This window comes from Lissotriton helveticus, chromosome 7 (genome assembly GCF_964261635.1).
Source record: "Lissotriton helveticus chromosome 7, aLisHel1.1, whole genome shotgun sequence".
In the NCBI taxonomy this organism is placed as follows: domain Eukaryota; kingdom Metazoa; phylum Chordata; class Amphibia; order Caudata; family Salamandridae; genus Lissotriton; species Lissotriton helveticus.
This window is the reverse complement of record NC_136068.1, coordinates 1,959,582,174-1,959,600,954: the sequence shown is the minus strand read 5'-3', so window position 1 is coordinate 1,959,600,954 and position 18,781 is coordinate 1,959,582,174. Positions and strand designations below refer to the sequence as shown.

The 18,781-nt window shown below is 41.9% G+C and overlaps 1 protein-coding gene across 1 annotated transcript in view; it reads right to left on the bottom strand.

The window, feature by feature from the left end:
- LOC144770984 (putative cation-transporting ATPase 13A4) overlaps positions 1-18,781 on the bottom strand; it is a 1,004,626-nt gene that overhangs the window by 749,698 nt on the left and 236,147 nt on the right. The window contains exons 6-7 of the mRNA XM_078655851.1: positions 18,552-18,621; positions 17,880-18,014 (exon numbers count right to left, since the gene is read on the bottom strand). Coding sequence (XP_078511977.1) covers positions 17,880-18,014; positions 18,552-18,621 — 205 coding nt within the window. The remainder of the gene's footprint in view (positions 1-17,879; positions 18,015-18,551; positions 18,622-18,781) is intronic.

Here is an 18,781-nt window from a genome sequence, read left to right as displayed (position 1 = left end):
GAAATCGTTGTAGATTTTTGGACCTAGTGGAAGCAGCCAGGCCGTATTTGGACTTGCATGAGCTATGTCTTAATATGGTTATGATTTCTATGCCTATATAAGGATATGGTGATTTATACCTATATAAGGGCATGAATCAGGAAAATTACACTAGGGTCCTAAAATAATATACAACACCCACTCCACTTATTATGTTCGACATTACTAAATCTGTAAGCATCTAAACATATCTAAAGCATGTGTTCACAATCCCACCTAAAAATACATAAAATGCATTCAAAAAAGGTTGTACACATACATTTTAAAAGCAATAGCTGTCATTCAAAGCATATTTAACGACGTTGGAAATGCTATCTGAATGAATAATGAAATTACATTTATGAAATGGCTCTAAGTTACAGAAGAAAAAAGGTCAAGACCATTCCAAAGCATAATATATAAACTGTTTTTGTTTTGAGGACAAGGCCAAATATTGTCTCTAGGAAGTGTTCAAAAGAATTTCTTGTTCTCTAAGAATAGTTCTACTTTAAGCAGATTACTTTGTGAATACAAATCCAAATAGTAGAAAAATAGAGTTCCAAAGTTAGAAGTTTTGTTTTGAAAAAAATGAAGGTCGAATTCACAGTTGATAGAACGCTGTGCGCAAATTTCAAAAATTATTCTCGGTGTTGGGAAAAAACATTAAATCTTCTATGCTGGCAAAGAAATCGTATACCATAGTAGGTCGAAGTTGAACCACTTCATTAAGTAGATCAATCGTACACAGATGAGAAGTATCGCCATCAGAATTAGCAACGTGGAGTTTCCGGCCCGGAGGCGGAGCTTCCGGCTTGGAGGCGGGGATTTAGCCATGGCTGAAATCTCCACCTCTGGGCCACAAGCTCCGCCTCCGGGCCACAAGCTCTGCCCCAAGCAGGAAGCTCCGCCTCCGGGCCGGAATATCCGGCCCGAGTGTGGACGTAAAGTTAGTAGTCTTAAATCTATTCTGTGAATACCGAAAGTAGTAAGTTCATTCTGTGAATCCCGAAAGTAGTAAGTTCACTCTGTGAATCCCGAAAGTAGTAAGTGCATTCTGCGAATACCAAATAGTAGTAAGTTTAGGATTTAGTCTTAAGTTCATTCTGTGAATCGGGCCCTTAGGAACTACATTACATGGTGCCCAACGTTTGGTAAGGCACTAATTTAACGCTAGATACTAAAGTAACTCAGTCGTGCTTTTCACGGAGACCCCTTTTTCCCATAAAATACTACAATAGATGTCTAGAGTGGGTTAAAGGATAAAATATCCACCATAACTGAGTAGTGCGAAAGTACTATGTATTAGTTTTGGGTTTATTCAACGTTGAAGGATACAGTGTTCCAAAATATTGTGCACCTTATCTTTCTTTCCTTGAAATTTGCTCTGCATTCTTTCAGCCAACAAAATGACTGAACACCAGAACGGTGGAGCTGCAGCATCTCAGCCGGGTTTAGATGACACAGGTTTTCAACAAAACGACCCGGATGCTATAATCATCCCAGAAAATTTAAGGAAAACCATCAATATAAAGCTTATAACAAATGGCCTATCATCAAGAGGTGCTAGGGTAATTTTTGTCATAGAGGCACATGAATATCGGCAGACAGACGTATTCTATTCATGGATTATCTTCCCTGCAGCAAATCCAGTAACACACGTGTTCCACTTTTACAAAGAAGAGGAACATCCAACGGAATACACTCCTTTTCGAGGATGTTGAAATTCCATTAACATACCAAGAGCATGCGCTCAGGTCTAAAGGTGCCCTACAATATCAAAATCACATTACCAGGCTCAGTCCACTAGGTAGACCAGGAGCAACATGGCCAGTACTAGCCAGCTATACACCACATCCTGCCATTGAAGAAATGTCAGATGCGGAACTATTAGTTCAACTAAAAAAACTAATCAAAATCCATAGACAATTGCTTCAATATGTCATGCAGACTTTAACAGTCCAACCTCCTATAAGGAGTCCACAACACACCCCTCACCAGGGGAACACAAATAAAAATACACCACAGACTATACAATCGGTCATTGGTAAATTGCCCGCAAAAAGGGAACAAATTCCATTCTGGATAGCTCAAAAAATTACTCAAATCGAGGCAGTATTTCCTTATTGTTGAAATCCTGTGTGTTGGACTTTGGCCCTTAGGGCAGGTTCACCCCGAGACTTTTTGCTTGAAATGGTGACCTGGCAATGGTGATTTTTTGGGTTCTGCGCGCTTTCACTGTGTCCCAGTGGAAAGTGCGTGCGCACTGTGAGTGCATGTGCTGAGCTAGGCCTGCCCGCCCATAGGAATGCATGGGGAATGTATGTGTCCCTGGTAGTTCCTGATGCGTGGGGTGTACAGGCTTGAGTCTGGTATGTGTGAACTCGTGAGAGTGAATGCTGCGAGATGGTGTATGCAGCATGTATGTGTCTAGAAGGGAAGCGCCATTTCTAGACATGGCTGTACGTGTGCTGTGAGGGTGCTGGCGTGTGATTGGCTGGAGCTGGCTGGCATGCCAGGCTCCAGGAAGTCTGGATGGGTCTGCCCGGTGGTGAGTGGGAGATTAGCATGAGTGATGTGTGGGAGGAGTGTACCTGTGTCCTGGATGGGCTGGGTTTTCCCCACACAATGCTGGCTCCGCCCCCCTGTGGTGCGTCTAATGACCCAAGCCCTGCCAGTGAATAGAGAGGGTGGTTGAGGTAAACAGAGTACTCAAGAACCAGCTGCGACTGGTTCCGCCCCCACCCTGCACCTTCAGACAAAGGGAAATACTGTATAAAAATGGGGCTGTGTCCCCACTGAAGTTGTTCTCTTCCAGGATCCTGAGGGGGCTGTTGCTGCTGCTGCTGGGCCAGAGGACCGCCACTTGGGGTGTCTCCCTGCCTGGAGACCCAGTGAGCTGGCTCTGGGCCCAGCCTTGCCCCCCCCTGCCTGCCCAAGGACCTTTGCTGGGCTTGTTGGCCCCTAGTGCTTGGGAGCGCTTTGGATTGCCTTTTGGGCGCCTGAGAGCGCTTTGTTGAGACCCAGCGCTTAATAGCGCTTTATTTGCCACTTTAGCGCTGGGAGCGCTTTACTGGCCTTTGTGGCGCTTGGGAGCGCTTTGATCGTTAAAGCCGGTGCCCACCCGGCATTGGACCCGTTTCGCTGGTTTCTTGGCGGAGCGAGAGCCCACCTCGCATTATATTTAAATTACGAGGGTTCACCGCCGCAGCCCGGAGTGTTCTGAAAACGTTGCCGGGCCGCTGCCAAGTGCGACCCGGAAGTGCTTGGCCGGCCGGCCAATTGCATCGCGTCCCCGAGGTAGGACCCGGAAGTCAGGCAAGCTGCGGCGGGACAACAGGAAGCGGACGGGAGTCCACCCCGCGCTCCTGTAGCAGAGAAGAAGCCGGCACCTTCCGCCCCTCCCCGAGGCTCCCAGGAAGTGAAAAGGTGAGCCCCGGAGGGTGAGAGGGGCTCCCGTGCCAGGAGAGAGCCCCGCCCGCGGTAGAGTCCAGCGAGAGGAAGTCCCCGCGTCACGTCCCGGTGAGTGCTGGTGCTTGGAAAGAGGAGAGGGGGGCGTCGGGACACATTGCCGGTGTCCGCCCCGCCCCCTCTCCTTAGCGCGACCTCGCGCTTGTGATTATTGAGAGCCTGCGAGGCTCTTGGCAGCCAGTTGTGGTCTAAAGCCCTAAGAGGGCCAAGGGGGCATTTCTTTGACTCTCGAGTCCCCAGGAGGGGGACTCCAACACTCCCCACATTTGTGCCTAGAGCCCTGAGAGAGGCTCTAGGCGCGCCAAGTGTTCCTGGGTCCCCCGTGAGGGACCCCACAGCCCAGTGAGGCTGCACCTTGGCTTTAAGAGTCCAGAGAGGCTCTAGGGGGGCATTTTGATTTACTTGGAGCCCAGAGAGGCTCAAGGTGCCACCTATGTTTTTAGAGCCCAGAGAGGCTCAGGGGGACATTTTGTTTCTGCAGAGCCTGTGAGGCTCCCACGATTGGCCCATCCTTCCCTGCACCAGTTGTCCAGCACTTTGTGGGCAACTGCCATGTTTAGGCCCTGACATTGGGACACAGGGACAGTCACAGGTGGTGACTTGTGAGTTTGGCGCAATTGTACTGTTCCTACACCTCTGAATGTATTGTGATGCATCATGTGTTTTCCCTTGTTTCTACACCTCTGAATGAATGTTATGCATTGCATCATGTGTTATGTCCTTACACCCCTACAGGTACTGTAATACTTAGGTGGTTGTTTTCTCCCTAGTACAGGTGGTGCTAGTGAGGTCCTGGTTACCAGTGATTACTGGTTGTGTGCTATTTTGTGCTAAAGTAAATTTATATTTTACATTCTAAATGCTACTTCTGACAGTGTTACTTCTGATTCCTGACAGTGGTCCAGGTGGCCCTGTCTTGTAAATAATCCCCTGTAAATTCTGCCCGTGCCTCTGGCACATTGTAAAGTGTGTGTTTTATCTAATGTATGTTTGGTGTAATACAAAGGCTATTTTTATATAACCTTGTGTGGAGTTTCCTTTGTGGTGGGCCTGGGTGTTGTTGCTGGGGTGCGTGCGCAAATACTTAACTTACATCGCCTCCAAGTTTAGCCTTGCTGCTCGCGCCACGTTACCTAGAGGGTGAGCAGGGGTTATCTTGGCGTGTAACTCCCTTGCCCTGACTTGGGAGTGGTGGTCTCTGACTGACTTTGGCGAAAGCCCTGGCCAGCCGGGGATCCCATTTCCAACACTGTGTTTCTCAGGAGGTGTACTATCTGTTTACCAATGGGGTACACCTGGAAGACTGCGACACTTGGGGTACAGTCTCTGCTGCAATCTACACTAAAACACATGGTGTACCGTCTATGGCGGTAATACCAGACGTCCGGAAACAGATTCAAAATTAATACGGGGCGAGCCTGCTTTAAATCCAGGTATGAAGTTACTGAAGGATTTCAAACAGGTCTCAGCTATAATATTAACTAATATTAAAGGTGAGGCAGCATCCGTGGCGATCCGCCAAAAACTTGAATTTGACGTAAATGAACAACCATATGAATTGGCCAGAATAATTGAAAAATCCCATGAAGAACTAGGTAGAGACAGTTTGGGTGGTAAACCAGTGAAACCCCAACTGACTGAAAGTCCTGAAAAGGTCTTTATAAAAAATACTCTCACTTCTCCAAAAAAGAAGTGGGAGAACACTAAACAAACCCTTCCTAAAGAGAAGCGTACTCAATCCAGAGGTAGGTCTCCTCAAAAGGAGCCCTCTGAAAAGAGGTATAACCTCAGGAACAGGGATAATTTGAGAAAACCTGATAGATATCAAGATACTGATACACGTTCCTCTCGTAACTTTCAGACTTCCTCACAGAAATCAGAAAGAAGAGAACGGTCAGAACAAAAAGACAATCAACACCTTCCAAAAAATAAGAAAACCCAATTCACCAAGAGGAAGGTAGCAGGCCGTAAAATCGGACATGCCAAGGATGTTGAGGACACAACACAAGAACGGGGAGTGGGCCCAGACAATGCTAGACAGCGCAGCAGAAGTCACCATAGCTCGCAAGATCCTGAAGGATCGACTGGAGACAGTGGACGTGAATGAGTACATCCAAGTTGAAACTCCCAATACCACGGTTAGTGTACTCCATTAAGTTATATGGAGTAACTCTCCGGATAGAGGGGGACATAACTAGGAAGATAAGAGTACTCTTTTCGGGGAAGCTCTCAAAGGGTTATGACATTCTTCTAGTCGAACAAGACTGGCCACCACAATTTGTCAGGGAGTGCCCACATGGCAAGACATCATTATGCCAGCCTTCTCAAATCATATTCCAATTCATAAAAAGTACACCTATGCCAGAAAATGGGCAGTACCCCAGGCTCCAGCATTACATAAAAATCATGTTGGATAGGGTGAGGATTCTCCTCTCCATAAAATTCAATAAAAAACTCAACCAACTGCACAAAGGAAGTATCCAGTTAAGCAAGAAGCTATAAAACAGGTCAAGGAGATATTAGATCAACTTGAATATCAAGGGGTGATTGATAGATGAACCTCATACATGAACAATCCTTTGTTTCCTGTCTCCAAACCGGACAATACATATTGTCTAGTCTTGTACTACAGACATTTAAACTCTTGTTGCAAAACCTTTGCAGTACAAAATGCACACAGTGCAGCACTAATGAATAACATTGTGCATAAAAAATATAAAACCACATTAGATATTTCTAACGGTTTCTTCTGTCAAAATATCGCACCATAAAGCAGGTACTTGACCGCTTTCTCAATTATGGGGACACTACGTCACTTTTGTCGTCTCCCCCAGGGATTGAAGAATAGTCCACCTTTATTTTCAGCCAGAGTAACAGAGTTACTACAAACGTATGATGATGAGGCATTATCTTATGTCGATGACATCTATCTAACAGACAATGACTTGGATAGGCACTTGAACAGAGTGAACATCATAATACTTGGCTTCGTATCTGAAGGGTACAAATTCAATTTTAAGAAATCACGAATTGCCCACCTCAACGTCCTATTTCTAGGATACAAGCTTTCTAGTGAAGGAAAAAGCATGGCAGCAAACTTTTTAGAGAAGTGTGAGCTGCTTCAACCTCCAAAAACGCTGAAAAACTTACAGTCGATTCTAGGTTTCCTGAATTTCGGAAGAACTTACATGATAAATTACGCAGAAAGGGTTAAACCTCTCTACAAACTAATCAAACCTGATTTCAAAACCGTTAATTGGACTCAAAAACACACTGAAATTTTGCGAACAGTCCAAACGGACATGTTGGCAACAACACACTTACAAACAGGTGTAAACGTACGCAACCATGTAATCCGAATCATTCCAGGAAGATGCGGATTCACATACATAACCTTTAATGAAGGAGAAAAAGTATCAATAGCTTATAAATCATAATTGTACACACAAGCTGAAATGAAATTCACTTCTCCAGAAAAAATTCTGACAGCGGTTCAAACTGCAGTAGCAAAAGAGAGCGCCCTCGCACAGGGAAAACGCATAATGGTCGTCACACCTGTACCTGCCTTAAAGGCAATGACAATAGCAAGCATTCCAAATGCTAAGGTTTTACATCTGAAATGGATACAATGGGTTAACTCTCTTTCTGCAACAGACGTTGAATACGTTTTTGACCCCTTCTTGAATACTCAAGAATTTCCATAATACGAACAAGAATGTCTTCTGCCTACTGAGATTCTGCCTCTAGAACAGTATGTATAATTTATACAGATGGATCAGCACAGCCCGCAATTGGGGGTAAACAAGCGTATATGCTGTGTGCGGAATTGTTAAAGGTCGCCGGCGCAATGGTAAATTCCTACCTATGGTCACAAAATTGCAATCTCTAGGAGATTGTACAGCTCAGCGAGCTGAACTACAGGCATTCAAGATGGCGCTTGAAAATACTGATCGCAAATTCCCCACACTCAAAGTGTGCGATTCCTATTATTGAATCCAATCTTACAATGAATACTTGCAGAATTGGATTCAAAACGGTGTCAAAGATGCAAAAGGTGGCACAATCAAGCATAAATTGCTTTGGGAACAAGTAGTTCAATTACAGAAAGAACTACAAAAGATTCACATGATCCATACACTGAGTCATCAACGTGATGGCGTTCACGTTGCAGGGAATTCATTGGCTGATGAAGCCGCAAAGGCAGCTGTCCAAACAGCTTCTGTAGCTGCAATCACTCGTTCAAAAATTAAAATAGACAGCGAAATAATGCAGGCTGTCACTGCATCAAGCGAAGACAGTTGTAAAACATTACCAAAAGACTTTCCACTCAAGTACTCATATGTAACTGATGCAAATAATGTTCCGTCTGCTCGAATCCCTGGTGTGAGGGATAGAGTAATTCCAAACATGGAACATAGATTAGGTCTAATTTTAGCCGCACATGACGGGCTTGCCTCTGCACACGCATGTGTTTCCACCACAGTGTCGTTATTAAAACAAAGATACTGGTGGCCGCGCATGAGGAAACAGACCCAAAACTAAGGTTTGGAATGTGAAATCTGCCAAAAGATGAAAGTCTCGACAGTGAAACTTCCTGCGCAGATGAACCTTTTAATTTCAGATAAACTATTAGCGCACGTTTACCTGGACCACTGTGGTCCCCTACAGAGGGATGGTAACTATAAATATATTATGGTCGCAGTGGATTCATGCTCAAGATTCATTTGGAAGTGGCCTCAGCGCTCGGCTGATGCCCGAACTGTTATAAAAGATTTGCGAGTCTTTATCGGCAAATATGCAGTTGGCACGCTACATTCTGACCAGGGTCCTGCATTTAGCTCCAAAACTTACAAGGAGGCCATGGCCAATATGGGCGTTGCATTGCGGTATTCTAGTCCATTCCATCCTGAGGGAAATTCTGTAGTGGAAAGAAAAAAACGGGACATACAGCAATCTATAACAGCTAGGGTATTAGGCTCAAGTGACGGGTTGGTCAAACATCTAATAAGTGTCTAACATAGTCTTAACAATCTGCCAAGAAGTTCTCTGGGTGGAATCACTCCATATGAAATCCTTTTTGGTACTAGAATGATTGTCGAAGACCTTGATCATCACACTTCAATGGTACAACAAAAACCCTTTGATATCAAAGACCATTTGGCTGTTTTGCAGGACTTAAATGAAACAAGGAGAATTCTAAGCAACACATTACAAAAGCCAACGACCATTGAAGAAAAACCACCTGACCCAGCAAGGCCTGCCTGGATTCCAAAGATTGGGGATCTAGTCAGAGAAAAGATCGGGGACAAGAAGGAATTTGGCCTTCTTACAGACAACCAGTACCTTTCTGCAGCAATCACCGGATCAAGAACAGTGTTACTGCCGCCCCCTGCTGGAAGAAAGGTGAAAAGGTTTGTGTCTATCGACCTGGTAAAACCACATCATGTGGCCGATCATAAGTAGTAGGCCAGTGGACTCCAAAGATGGAGCAGACAACCAAATCTGGCTAATATCCAAGAGGTTCAAACTGAGAGACTCATCACCTTTGCAAAATCTGCAGTGCGAAAAGAAGGACTATGCAACAAAGCCATGGAAATTGTACCTCTTGAGACCCAAATAACAGTTTGTGAGGAAACACCTGTCTACAATGATATAGCATCGGACTATACTAACATGACAAGTAATGGAGTAGCCCCAGCGATTTTGTCTAATCCTGATGCAATACCAACAATTGACAGAACTGCCTCTGGGCTATTTCATTAACTTTGATACGTTTTCCGAGGATCCCAGTGAGCCTGACACAATGCCAGCTAAAAAACTTTTAAAGAACAAGTGATGGGATCTAAATTTGATAAACACATATTATTGGCCTAATATACACAATATAACCTTACAACTATATGATTATATGTTTAGAGTTGATTGTATTCACGCAATAACCAATGATTTACTTTTAGTTCGCCTACACCTATTGGTATGATAGGAGTCACTCTGTTTCGTTTCCCTGTGTGCAAGTACTGTTTCCCTGAAACCACGTGATTATGCTTTCCGCATGAATCTTTGATGGCTGATTTAGCCATCTATTCCACTTGTTAGCTTGAAGCTTAGGAAACCCAAGGTCACACCTGCCCTTCTTGTGGGATGCGCACATAGCAGAGCCCGTTCATGTACTCCCCGGGCTACAGATAGACAGGGAGGCACCCTACTGACCTGCCCCCGGAATAGCTAAGGCCTAGGCTATTTGCAATCAATTGTGCCATATATGGGTATTCCTTTGGGCTCGCTGACAAGTTGTATCTTTCCTTGTAAGGTGGCATTGTGGGATGTATGTAACGTATATATGCTTTGTATCATTTGCATGTAGTCAGTCTCCTCTGCGCACCTCCGAGGGTCGTGTAGACCAAGGCTCCTCTGTCAGGGCTTGTATTTGATAAATAAACGATTGAACCTTCTCCATTGCCGACTGATGGGCATATTATCAAGGGGGTTTATCTCCGCTTTTTTGGCTTTAAAAGCCAAGAAAGCGGAGATAAAAATATCTCCCTATTACCTAGCTGTCGCTAACACCAGTTAGCGACAGCTAGTAGGAGATAGCGACCATCTTGGGCCCCACTTTGTATGTCAGTGATATTTATCACTAATGACATGCAAAGTGGGCGTGCCAAGATGTTAGCGACTGGAAACAGTCGCTAACATCGCTATATCCTATTACCAACTTATGGAGATATTCGCGCTTAGCGTGAATATCTCCAAAAGCTAACACCTGCCCTGAGCAGTTCTTAGCCATGTTATCCAATGGGAGGTGGATAACATGGCTAAGAGCATTAGCTCGGTAATGCATGAATATCGCTGACTTTTCAGCGATATTCATGCATTGCGGCCGATTTTTATCGCATTTGCGATAAACCTTGGTAATACCAAGGTTTATTTGCAATAAAAATCGTCGCAGCTCTGCGGTAAATTTTTGTCTCTAACCAAGCAATAGCAATAATTATCGCTATTGCTTGGTAATATGCCCCTGAATTATTAGTACCGATATTGCTATATGGGCTATTGGTGAGTATAGTCCATTAGTATTTCAAATCAAATCAAATCATCTTTATTCGGTTTCCATTTTTTTGAAAGCCATAAAAGTACATAAAAACACAATAAAATATTAAAAAACATTCATTCTGTATCAAAACAGTGTCTTGAGAGCGCATTTTTTGCCGTCCATCTTATATCGAAAGAGGCTTCTCAATCGGAATTCATAAGTTCATTCGGTGCCTAATACATAATTTAAGATACTGTGCAATAGATTTGGTCATCAGATTATTTTCCAAAAACTGTAATACCAAGTAGGCAGGGCGACATTTGCGAATTTTAAAAACTTTTAGTAATGGTATTATCCACCGCCTGCGTAGTGGCGTATAACATTTACAAAAAAGGAGGACATGAATTGTAGACTGTGGGGACATTTGGTCACAGGGGCACACAGAAATATTATGTGACCAGTCATTAGTATTTAAATTGAATCCTTCACAAGCAACAGAACTTTTTCATCAACTGGTAAAGACTTATCTGGTTTCACCATGGGTTGAATTTTGGATTATGCTAGGCGTACTTTTCCTACTACTTTGGCTAATTCTTGTGCTAACTCTGGGAATGCGGATGAATGGGAGATATAGTAAAATGGACACAGCAAGTAAGAACATTAACTTGCTCCTGAAGCCAGACAAATCATCTCATTGTGAACAAAGAGACTTGTCATCAGTGAACATCACAGCCATTCCTAAACCTGCTGGTATAGCTTGGGACAGAACTGATTGTGAAAACTTTGGTCCTGCAGAGCTGTTGAAGATTCCACATCAATTCAAGGTTTCCTTGAGTGACTTTGTTTCACTCAGCACATTTTCTGATGATTGGGACTTTGAAACTGTTAATAATATGATGTCACACTTAGAAATGTCAGCAACATTTACCAAACATGAATACTAATAAGGTTCATCAGATTATGAACAAATGTATTGTTATAATAACTATGGTCATCATTATTTGCACAAGTCTGCAAACCCCAGAAATATTTATACTTTCAATCAATGGGAACACTGTCCGACACCACCAAAAGGCAGCTCAAAAACATTCTATGAAAAATGTCCATACTTCTCAGTTTTTAACCTCTTGGATGCTATGGGAATTCCCCTGCTGTGCTGGGATTTCGCGATCCTCGCACATTCATGACGAGCTGGGCTCGTCATGAGCGTAGCAGGAGGCTACTGCATGACGAGCCCAGCTCGTCATGAGCGTCGAAGGGGTTAATGTCTCAAATCCAGAAACTTTTTACTTTAGAAATCTTAATAAGACAGGAATGAAAAGTACGTTGACTAATACTAAGCAAATTTATTCTGCGGCCTTTTATGCTCAGCTGTCCACATTAGGTTTCGACTTTTGGAAAGACAACATTGAGACAAAAACTGTCTAGGGCACAAAAGACTGGCAGGTGCAAGGATTAGAAGCCTTATTTAGAGACTGCATCATCCCTGAACAAATAATGTTTTTGAACGACACTGTGCAACAGACATCCTGTCTTGGCCTAGCGAAGATAAAAGATTTAAACAAATCGTCCATACCTAATAGCAAAAACACTGCAAAGGGGGTGGTCAACGTAAAAACAATTTTACTTAAAAACAGAACTGATCCTGATTGGAAAAATGGTTAATCTGGCCCACAGACACAAACAACTGTCAAGAAAGATTCCTGAACAAGACACAAGGGTTTACATTCACTAGGCCAGATCCAAGATATGTCCAGAGACAACATCCAGGGATAGTAACATCATACAGTGTAGGAAAACTGTGCCTTGATTGGCTATAAAAATCCACACTAACAGAGGTAAAACAACACTTATCTTTACTTAAAAATGGCATTGATCTGAGGAACTTCTTACAAGGACCTCCTAAACTGTGTCATAAAAGTTTTATATACGCTGGTATATATGCCATTTATAATGAAGCTTGGAAAGCGACACAAGCAGAGACTGCAGAACGAATTCAAGAAATTGATCGTATTAATTTAGAGAAATCTCTCTCTGTAGTTGACAATGGTTTAACGACTCTGTCAGTTTTGAAAAAGATTTATAGCAAACAGATAATTATATGCCAAAACCTCTCACTCATATATTGACGTATATAGCTACAACAATCACACAATTCTCTATGTATATAATAACAAAGAGATATATAATTTGATATACAAAAATCTTTTTATTTCATATCAATAATTATCTGATTCTTTTGGTTGTCCTATATAGACTTTATAAATGGATGTTTATAGTACAAAATTGTATATTACATTTTCTAGAAGTATACACATATAAAGAAAAACATGAAAACATAAACATATATCACAAAAAACCAAAAGGACAAATCGGTCAATAGTCTATTGTGGTAGGCAAAAGCGGTGAATTTTGGCACTACGCGCGTTTCGGCATTCTGCCTTCATCAGGTGACCGTCATTCACGTGTATACTGTACAGGACAACAAACTTATGCAGTATCGGTATGTTGATAGTGGTGAAATATTTTTAAGGCCCACATCTATTTTCATCAATCGAGTTAGCGCAGGTATAGCACTAGTTTTCGTTTCCAGAGATGTTTATAATAAATTCATATGGTAATGAGACCCAGTCTGTGGTCAAGATGCTTGCTCGGAGTAAGTTCAAGTGCTATAATCAGCGACCCATGGGTGGCATAAATGTCTTTATTCAAATATGTAAGCGAACTGAAACACCGTACTTGGAGGCCGGCACATATGTTTTTGATATCTTCTTTTCTTAGAACGGGTGAACAAGAGGCAGTTTCTATCTTTTCATTTTTGTTGCAAAAAGCGGACACCGTGCAACGTGTATCTATCAGCACATCGGAGGGGAGGTTCGGCGCGAGAATACTACCCTGCAAAATCAAGAAAGGTTTCTTTGCCTATCCAAAAGATGCACGGCGTCCGCTTTTTGCAACAAAAATGAAAAGATAGAAACTGCCTCTTGTTCACCCGTTCTAAGAAAAGAAGATATCAAAAACATATGTGCCGGCCTCCAAGTACGGTGTTTCAGTTCGCTTACATATTTGAATAAAGACATTTATGCCACCCATGGGTCGCTGATTATAGCACTTGAACTTACTCCGAGCAAGCATCTTGACCACAGACTGGGTCTCATTACCATATGAATTTATTATAAACATCTCTGGAAACGAAAACAAGTGCTATACCTGCGCTAACTCGATTGATGAAAATAGATGTGGGCCTTAAAAATATTTCACCACTATCAACATACCGATACTGCATAAGTTTGTTGTCCTGTACAGTATACACGTGAATGACGGTCACCTGATGAAGGCAGAATGCCGAAACGCGCGTAGTGCCAAAATTCACCGCTTTTGCCTACCACAATAGACTATTGACCGATTTGTCCTTTTGGTTTTTTGTGATATGTGTTTATGTTTTCATGTTTTTCTTTATATGTGTATACTTCTAGAAAATGTAATATACAATTTTGTACTATAAACATCCATTTATAAAGTCTATATAGGACAACCAAAAGAATCAGATAATTATTGATATGAAATAAAAAGATTTTTGTATATCAAATTATATATCTCTTTGTTATTATATACATAGAGAATTGTGTGATTGTTGTAGCTATATACGTCAATATATGAGTGAGAGGTTTTGGCATATAATTATCTGTTTGCTATAAATCTTTTTCAAAACTGTTATTTCCCTACCTATAGCAAACCTATTAACGTAGGGGTCCCCTGCTTTTCAAACTGTGTTAACGACTCTGTCATCCAGATTTTATTCTTTGGACAGCAAAGTATCCTCTGCCATAGACATAATGGAACGGGACTTGCTCATGCTACAGCATAGACAGTCACAATTGCGTTATATAATGCTATTAGGCTGGACGTTACAAAATCTTCGTTGTGGATATGTGCCATGGTGTCTAATCAACACCACGTCATTGTTTTCTGTATTTAACCTTACAGATTAACAAATCACTTTGGCACAAAGAGGAGCAGACTATACAGTGCTGAACATTGAAAAACTGGAAAGATTACCATTAACTGTTTCTGAAAAACCAGCGACAGAATGGATAATATATGGGACAATCACTCTGCCGGTGACAATTTTCCAAATTCAATATTGTTTGAAACATATACCAGCAGGCGTATATGAAAGGTTGAGTAAAGAATACATCAAGTCAACCTGGGATTTACAATAGACACACAGATGTTGGAGTGGGGGAAAAGAAGTATTTCTTAGTGGTACACTTTTATGCCAGGGTATTAACTTACACAGAGCCTGTGACGGTTCTTCGACCAACTTATCCTGCCACCTGCAAGGTTCTCCAGCTGCAGTGATAGATCCAATTGTTAGGTGGCTTTCTAATGGAAACTACATTAGGTTGAATGATCACAGCTGCTGTGGCATGTTGCCAGGAATAGCCTATCTCGTAACTGTGTCAGCCAGGGTCACTTGTTGTATGCAAGTATTGTTTCCTAAAACTAAGACAGACGGGCAGTCGCCGTTATGGCCTTCACTGAACATCTCTTCTATACGAATTGATACTTTAAGCAGAATGAAAGCCATTTCTTTTACAAAAAACTGTGCCACTGACCTCGTCCAAAGAGATGTATGAACTGCAAGTTGCAAGAACTTCTGCAGAGATACATGCCCTTTTATCAACAAACTGCCCTGTACATTTCGTATAAATGTTAGGTTGTATATTAAACATGTCTGATACGAGTGGTATTGTACATGTATTTAAGACCGTTTGTTCATGACTATGTTAGCACCTTTTGAAGCAGTCCTCGGCATATTTCCAAACTTCGTGCACTCTGTGTTTGGCGGACTGCCTCTCGTTTTGGGACTCGTAGCAGGGATATTATTTTTGCTCCTTCTGCTCCGATATGGCAAGCCAACTCACCAACGACGCCCAGATCACCGTGGAGAACACTCTTCTGGCGAATCAGGTGTCATGAGCGCATAATCCAAATTTTGGGCTTGGCTCATTTAAGAGATCTGAATACCACATGGTTTCTATCATTCAGACCAATCTGGCAAGATTGCATCTTACCTGTTGTACGATGCCTGCTATGCGGAGAAGAATGCGTGCAAGACATCTGTCTGACACTCCCATCAGTCATGCTAACGGAAGTTGATTCTTTGCTTGGACCAGTAATGGCTCATGCACTGTGTTGTCCCCAGTGGCTACCAATCCTGATGACAGCATTCATTGAGGTCTCACAGACGCAAACTGCTTTCGGTGAGATACGTGGATCTACAGGCACACAGGTACCATCTACGACGAACATTACTAATGCGACTGACGCTGACTGTGATGCTTCTCATCTATGTACGATTGATCTGCTTAACGAGGTAGTCCAACTTTCACCTACAGTAGTAGACAAATTCTTTTGGAGCTTAGAAGATTTGATGTTTTCTCCAAACAATGACCCTGACTTTTGAAATTGGTCTATTTTTTCTACGTATTGACTTTCTTCCAAAATTGAAAACTTTTTTGGCACGATGTAATCTGCTTAAAGTAGAACTATTCATAGAGAACAAGAATTCTTTGAATACTTCCAGGAGACAGTATTTGACCTTCTCCACAACTGAAACAATTTATATATTTTGTCATGGAATGGTCTCGACTTTTTTCCTTTATTAAGAGCCATTTCATGAAAGTAATTTCATGACTCATTCGGATAGCATTTCCAATGTCATACAATATGCTTCTAATGAATCTATTACTTCTAAAATGCGTACAGCACAAATGCTCGTTTTTTCATGTACAATCATTTCAGATGCATTTTTTTATGTATTTTGGGTGGGGTTTAAACACATTATGCTTTAGATATGTTTTGAATGCTTAGAATTTAGTAATGTCGAACATAATAAAGTGGAGTGGGTGTTGTATGGCGTTTTAGGACCGAGTGAATTTTCCCGATTCATGCCCTTATATAGGTACAATTCACATTGCCCTAATATAAGCATAGAAATCATACCCATATTTAGCCATAGCCCATGCAGTCCAGATACAGGCATTGCTACTTCTACGCGTTCCAAAAAGTCACAACAATTTCTTGGAAAATCGGCTTAAGCAGTCAGGGACCTCCCCATCCTTGAATGTCCAAGAAGTCATGGAGTTTTCAAAGAACTGCCATTCCCTTGGAGTTCTTTCCTGACGTTACCATGCCAGACTTTACGTCAAAATAGGCACCTTCAAGGTATAAATATGCCTTCACTTGCTCTAGCAAAACACACAGTGGTTTGGAGCAGTTCGACTATCTCCTTGCCCGACGCAGCTCGCTACAGCAAGTGTCGAAGGAAGCTGACCCTCCAGCTGACGTACTGATTGAGAAGCCGTCCTTTCTCTCGCTGAGAATCCAGCTCCAATGTTTCCAAGCTCCCCTTGCGGGGTGTTGGGAATCGAGTCCGAGACAGAGATACCAGACCTCCTTCATTCTAAAACCGAGGTACGGAGATGATTAGACCCTAAGAGAAATCTTGGATAGATTCTTGGCAAATAATTCTAAACCTATACTACACCACACTTACTTCTTCCCTCATACTAGACTTAGGTTAAGTACACGCGGAGTAGGCATATTTTAGAAACACCAGTTGAGTACTTTTTAGCCATTGTTATTTATGTATTTATGTATGTATTCTTATGGATTAGAAACCATACAATGCTCTTACAGTATTATTTTTTAATACTCTTCTCGCTGTACGCATTGTACTTTGCAGCCTGTATTACGATTGTAGCAGTTCATTTATTCTGTATGAGAAAGAAGACTGTTCATTAAATCTTTTTATTGAAAATGCCCTTCTTTCTATTTCTCTACACCTCTGGTGAAACGAAGCATGCACGATTGACTGAGTGAAATACCTATCTATTGTTTCCACAACTCTAGAGATACATTTCTTATTCTTGGGAAACAAAGTTGTCATGTTTATGCGGTTGTCAGAAACGAATCCCTTCTTGTGAATTCAAGAAAGATTCTAGTGACCTCTGAGCTAGCTGGCACTCACTATTAAGTTTAATATATTCGATAGAGACCTAGTCGACATCAGTCCTACGCCAAACCTATAGGATATATTATTCCAATGCACAGAGCCTATTGGGAATATAGGAACTACACTACACCATGACAGTATATTTAGGTTAGCTTGATGTATAACTATTGCACCCCAGCTGTAGCCACACATCCTTCATTTCATGCCGCTCTATTTCCCTTTCGGTAGATTTTCCACTCATTTTTTTGGAGTGCAACCTTTTTATCTTGCTGTCCAGGTGTGGACCCTTCAAAGCCCCTTCCCATAAGATACATTTTTTCGGTGCGTCAAAGCACTCACCTTCCGGAGGTCATAGGTAGTGACTATGATTGAAATTAGAGTCATAACGATGATGATACCAGGAATTTCATAGTTCTCAAAGGACAGCCAAAGACCCATAGCAACAGCTTGGAACAAATAAAAGGGATTTAGAATCTGTGTAGAACAAAGAGAAAACAGATAAAAGTAGCTTTCAAAGATTATTTAGATTATTGACATTAATCAATGAAACAGATATTTTCAAGGTCAGTATGTTTTGACAGAACTAGTGCAAGCTGCAATAGAGCAGTGGGTCTGTGGCGTGAAGATCTCCCTGAGGGTGCTGAAGTAGAGACTGGGCATATTAACATAATATCCCTGGGTATAATTAGAATTAATTTAAATTGGGGAGTACGGTTTTTAGGGATAGTTAATTATTTCCTACATCATTTTTGTTCAATTACCAGCAAAAGGACAATATAAATGCATAACTGCAGGCAAAGGTTTGGAATTATCCAATGGATTCAGGCTACAGCTATGACACATAATATTTGAAACTCTATACAGTAATTAACCACTCACACCTGAAAGAGCTGTCATTGTAATAACCTGATTAATAACCGATTAACCTATTAAAAGCCCTTATCAGCCAGTTCACTGTGTTATTAATTTGGGTTTTTTCTTACACAGTAAGAGTCCAGGAACCTTTCCTACCTCTTTGAAGAGCAGTTTCCACACTGGGACTACCTCAACTTCAATAGCATTGGGTCCGCATATCAGTTTCCTACAAAGAACAATTCCTTGGTTAGTAATAAACACTGAAAAGACACCACATGTGTATATCATTGCTTTCTGAGGTTCCAGCACATTGAGCACATGTGAATAAACTCTACACGCCTCAGATCCCATGACCTTCACAGGATTGCGAGACGTTGACTCCGCCT